The 6,245-nt window shown below is 32.8% G+C and overlaps 1 protein-coding gene across 1 annotated transcript; it reads left to right on the top strand.

The window, feature by feature from the left end:
- Nucleotides 1-202: 202 nt before the first annotated feature.
- LOC128169274 (uncharacterized) lies at nt 203-6,238 on the top strand (the record flags this gene model as incomplete). Its single annotated transcript, XM_052835433.1, has 4 exons — nt 203-308; nt 1,534-2,149; nt 2,236-2,283; nt 3,209-6,238. Coding segments are annotated over exons 2-4 (3,661 nt in total), but the record flags the coding sequence as incomplete, so codon positions are not given.
- Between the last annotated feature and the right edge of the window lie 7 nt (nt 6,239-6,245).

Here is a 6,245-nt window from a genome sequence, read left to right as displayed (position 1 = left end):
ATTTAATGGACTTATATGAGTGTGAACGGCAAAATCCTCAAAATAAATCTTTAAAAAGGTAACCAACCTATAAGCAATACTTATAGGCGAGTATATACGATACTTAGTAATTTCTGCAACAATTCTGCAATATTGTGAGGGTACCTTACGGCTTTCCATAGTATTGAATACTTCGGCATTTAAAACGAAAATGTCTAACGAACTGGATAATAGTTGAGCAATGAAACTAAAAAATGTTACAAAGCAGAACACATTAACAGATAATAGTATGGAATAGATTGATTTCTTTAACCATCATTGGAAATACAGTAAGTAAATAGTAATTTCTGTAACAGTTCTGAAATATTGTGAAGGTACCCTACGACTTTCAATAGTAATATTAAGTTCGGCATTTAAAACGAAAATGCCTATCTGATTCGATAATAGTTAACAATATAAACTTTTAAAAAGTTACCCAGTAGAACAAACTAACAGACAATTACATGAAATAGAGTGATTTCTTTTAACATCATTGGAAATACAGTAAGTAATTAGTGATATCTGCAACAGTTCTTCTTCAATTATATATTTAAAGATTTGTTTATTATAAAAACACTAAATAAAAATGTGCGTTTTAGGTAACAGTTTGCGTCTGATTGTATTTAGATTTGTTTGTATTGTTAGAAAAAAGTAACATCATGTATGTGCTGTTATCTCCATCGTATTTGGAATGTCAATAAACGTCATTAATGAATATTCTTGCGTGCGTTAACATTTTTACATTTTTAACTTTTTTTAAACACCACAATGCCAATTATTACCATTTTTGGTGTGAAGCATACAATTTCATGATCTCATGATCCAACTCCTTTCCAATCCCGCAATACTCACATCAAAAAAGGTCCGACAGATACATATTGTTGATGCATGTACTGTAAATAAAAACCGGTATATTAGCTTTCTGATACAATATTTTAATAAGTATAGCCTTTTAGTTCCTCATAAGCATAATTTAATTGTTGATTTCTACTGATTTTTATCATAACTTGTGAACCCTTTTTCTCACTCCTTGGTGATCAAGATTTAAACAAACTTGAATTAACTTATATTAGGAAAATGAAATGTTGATTTCGCATAATATTTGGTTTTCAGAAGATTTTTAAAGTACCCAATTCTACTTCCACCCTCTCCAAACTATCTCTCCCGTGAAAATAAATTTGACTTTTCATTGCAACAAACCTGAAATCTAAAGTATGTTATGGGCTAAGTGTTTCTGAAAAAGAAGTTAAAATGTGAAAAGCTTATGTCGACGACAATGACGACAATGATGTCGATGATATACAAAACAAATGTTTATCAGAAAAGTCACTTTAACGTTTGGCTAATTGTTTTACTGATTCAATATTTGTTAAAATAATCATGTGATGTTATACATTATAGAGATGTTAATTATAATTCAAACAGTTTAATATAAAAAGAATAGAGAATTATATGTTTGTAATAACATCATTAAAAGTTTTCAAAAGAAACAATATTTTTTAATTTCATTTCTAGAACTCCTTGGATTGTACTATTTAAGAACGAAAGATGTCAAATTCAAAGTTTAAATTAACTGGGGAAAACACAAACCTGGCTCGTGTGGCCCAGATGATATTGGGTCCATGCACTAACGTACTACGTGATGTTCTTAGGAAGGAAATTGCTCCCTCCAATTTGGAAACGAAAGTCAGAGCTTATATTGCTAAAACAAAAAAACCACTGATCAACCAACACCAAGAGACACTCGTCTACAGTAAAGATTACTTAAAATTCGATGTTACGTTACTGTACTTTTTATTACGGAATATGTGCTCGATCCAACCGCATTCAAACACTTGGGGAAACAACCCAAATCCCGGAGATAGAAGTGTGTCAGGAAACATCGAACGGATTCGTCTGATAAGAAATGAATATGGACACAATACGGAAAGATCTATCTCCGATACAGACTTTAAAAAAAAATACAAATACATTAAGGGCATTGTTAATGAGTTGGAGAACTACTTAGGTAGCTCTACTAAATACCAGGACGAAGTAAAGGAACTGAAAACGTGTACCATGGATCCGACACAAAGCGAAAAAAATATCAAAGAGCTTCTTGACCTCCATGAAAAAATCAAAGATATTTCAGGTATTTTTATTTGCGCTGTTAAAAAGCAAGAAAGATGTTTGTTGAAACATAAAAAAATATGTTTCACACATAATTTTATTTTACAGGGGATGTCGAAGAAATGAAGAAGACAGTTCTTCCTTGGAATATAAAAGGTAAAATTCTCTGAAATGATTAATAATTAATTAAATTGTAATTGAATAAAATTGAAATTTAAATTGAAAATAGGGAAAATATAATAAACAATTTAAAATTATATAAAACCAGTTTCATGAAAAAACGCAAACACATTATAAACAAAACCCAAAATACAGCAATAGGTTCGATACGAGGTTCATGTTAAATACAATACAGCCTACACAGTGAGAGGGTACAATGAGATGGTTAGTTGATAAAATAAAAAGATTGATATCCTCATTGTGGCATGCAATTAACATGCTTCAATACATATAATGTTCTTATATACAATGTACTGTGGGTCTGCTCTAAAATGTGCTCTCATTATGGTGTAATGTTACAATTCAGTTTAAAAACACCTGACACCATCACAACCACTGAACACATTTTTGGAAGTATGCTTAATTTCTAAGAGGTAGTAACAATTTTAACATGAAAAGAAAATAATAAGGTAGTGTGCATCCCCCACGGATAGAATTTTTAAGATTAAAAGATTATGAATATAAATTTTTTTCATCGTCACTAACACTCCTTTCTGATGAATAAAATATGGCACATGGCGGTGTGTTTTAGCTGGTAAGTTGGCGCAAGGACATGCAACATTAATCTACAGACAAATGTAAATTATACAATCGTTACACAATTTCTTAACAAAGATTTATTTAATAAGAAAATCATCAAAAATATACTGAAAAAATCCAGAGAGTAACCACACCCTAATCATCATCTTGGTGCGATTGATTTCACAATTGCTGGTTATTGACATATCAATGTTTTGATTTATTTCTGTCAATGTTGATATGTTATAATTACTAAACACTGAGAGTAGATACTGCAGTAAACTACTGAATTCAGAAACTATTGTTTGTTTTTAACAGCTTATATTTGATTTATTTTTCTCAGATATATATGAAAAGGACGTCCTTAAATGGAAAGAAGATGACAGTTTTTTTGTTGAAACTCACAACTTCCAAGCGATGCTAAACAAAGTTAGACAGCAGCCGTTCGTGACGTTTGTTGGTGTCCCAGGCTCAGGAAAAACGGCTACAGCCCGTCATATCGCCCTTCTACTGCAAGAGAGAGATGGGTATGAAATATTACCAACCAAAGACATAAATAACATTGAAATGTATTGTGACCCTCGCAATCCACAAGTGTTTGTTATTGATGATGTCCTAGGTGTGTTTGGGTTTCACATGAAGGAACTTGAAAAGCTCACTATGTATAACTATAGATTAAATGAACCTACAATGCCAGCCACCAAGGTTCTTATGACATGCCGGGAGGTAGTTTTCAAACATGAAGGTTTCTCAGGATCCATTTTGTCAAATAAAAAACACTTAGTTCAGTTACACAGTGAAGAGAATGCTTTAAATGATCAAGATAAATATGATTTATTTGCAAAATACAACTTAGATAAAGATTTGTTATCAGCACACACTTTGTCAAAAATATCGAAAAGTTTTCCATATCTATGCAAGTTGTTTTCAAGAAAGGAAGAGTTAGGACATTATGGGCCACAGTTTTTTATTTCACCAGTTCCATGTATAATGGAACTTCTGGACATCATGAAAATAAGAAGCAAGGTTCATTATGCTTCATTAGTTTTATTAATGACCAATCAAAATTCATTGTCAGAAAAAACAATTAACAACGAAAACACGACATATTTTCATGAAATGAAGTTCCAGGTTTTAAAAAGATGCAAAGTTGACCCTACGACTTTTATTTTTTATTTTATTGATGCATTGACTGAAATGGAAGGAACTTACACTGAGCATAGTCAAAGTGAGTTTAAATTTATTCACGATTCCATGCTTGAAATAATTGCCTATCATTTTGGTCGTCACTTTCCAGAGCTAATTTTGCAATATATGGATAGTGATTACATTGCTAATTATATCAAACTAGACATATACAAATGTAGGAAACGTAAAAGAGAAGAAGACAACTTCGAACAAACAGTCGATGCGAAGGAAGACAGTGAAACAGTTGCCGACGAAGAATATGTGCATGATTTGTGTATAAAACTACAGGAGTCCCATTACCATTTACTTGCTGATCGTTTGTTTGAAGATATACATAAAGGCGAGTTGTTTAATGTTTTTGAAAACGAAGCACTAAAAAATCCCTTGGTGCTTCAGAAGTTTTTGGATGTGATGAAAAGTAAGCCTTATTCAGAGTTGTTCACCGTATTTCTGTCACCATTAAAAAGAGAAAAACTAGGAAAAAAATCTAAACAGAAATTGTTCTATAGCAAGTTCTTTAATCTGCTCATGAATTCAAAATGGATTGACGAATATTGTGGCTATTGCACATATGTTCGTGCCATTGACTGGGTTATATTCTATGGACACAATCAAATTTTACACTTTATCATAGATCAGATAAAAGAAAACACAAACACAGTCAATGACCTATTTCAAACTCCGTTCAACATTCAATCGGACGACATTGGTACTACAGAGCAGGGTACAGATTGTAATGAAAGAAATGAATCAGATATCAATGAAAACTGTGCAGGGAGATGTGATGTGTCAGAAGATGACTCATGGTCTGATTTGTGCTCTGAAAAAAGCGATCAATTTCTTGGTATCGAGCCAGTCTCTATTGAGAAGCGCCGCCTACTTAATCTTAGTTGTTATAGTGGTGACCTTCTGACTTTCCAAACTTTACTTCCATATCGTGATAACGATATCCCTTTTCCTGAATCAAGGTGTTTGATATACACCAGCGAATATTTTAATGATGATGATGATGATAATGATGATGATTGGAATATTTTTGATCCACCAATTGTTGTTGCAAGCAAAACTGGACACTTGAATATACTTCTTGAGCTGTTAAATCTTGGTGCAGATGCAAATGACAAGAGTTTTTGTGATGAATCAATGGTTGCTGCATGTACAAGAGGACATTTAAATGTAGTTCTTGAATTGTTAAAACATGGGGTAGATATCAATATCACAGTTTCTGACAATTCACCTCTTATTGCTGCATGTACAAAAGGGCGTTTAGATGTAGTTTTTGAATTGTTAGGACATGGGGCAGATGTCAATATCACAGTTTCTGATAATTCACCCCTTATTGCTGCATGTACAAACAGACATTTAGATGTAGTTCTTGAATTGTTAAGACATGAGGCAGATGTCAATCTCACAGTTTCTAATAATGCTCCACTTATTTCTGCATGTTCAGAGGGACATTTTGGTATAGTACTTCAGTTGTTGAAACATGGAGCAGATGTCAATATTACAGTTTCTTATAAATCACCTCTTATTGCTGCTTGCTCGATACATTTTTACTTTATGGAAAATTTCATTTTAAAGGGAAACAATCTGTTAAGACAAGGTGAATGTGTCAATACCAGATATTTAACGGATGAATCTAAATATGACGCATGCTCTAAAGTTCAGTTAGATATGATACACGAACTCTTAAAACATAAAGCAGATGTCAATATCAAAAACTGTCGAACTTCACCTCTTATTGCTGCTTGTTCAAATAGATATATAAATATATCTACTGTACGAGAATTGATAGAGCATGGAGCAGATGTCAATCCGACCGTTACGGAAAGCTCACTTTTTATCACTGAATGTCAGTCCCCACTCATCGCTGCATGTAGAACACGACGTTTTGATGTAGTACTTGAACTGTTAAAACATGGAGCTGATGTCAATATAACAGCATTTCCTAATTCCCCACTTATTGCTGCGTGTGAAAATGGGACTGAGAGTTTAGATATCATAACCGAACTGTTAAAACATGGAGCTGATGTCAATATGATAGTTTCTGACAAATTACCACTTGTTATTGCATGTACAGATGGACATTTTGATATGGTTCGGGGGCTGTTAAAACATGGAGCAGAAGTCAACGCTAGGGTTATTAATAACTCTCCACTTCTTGAGGCATGTTTAAAAGGACATCTTAATAT

Source organism: Crassostrea angulata, unplaced genomic scaffold, assembly GCF_025612915.1.
Source record: "Crassostrea angulata isolate pt1a10 unplaced genomic scaffold, ASM2561291v2 HiC_scaffold_113, whole genome shotgun sequence".
Taxonomy (NCBI): domain Eukaryota; kingdom Metazoa; phylum Mollusca; class Bivalvia; order Ostreida; family Ostreidae; genus Magallana; species Magallana angulata.
The sequence above is the reverse complement of the archived record's forward strand: the minus strand, read 5'-3'. Positions and strand labels throughout refer to the sequence as shown.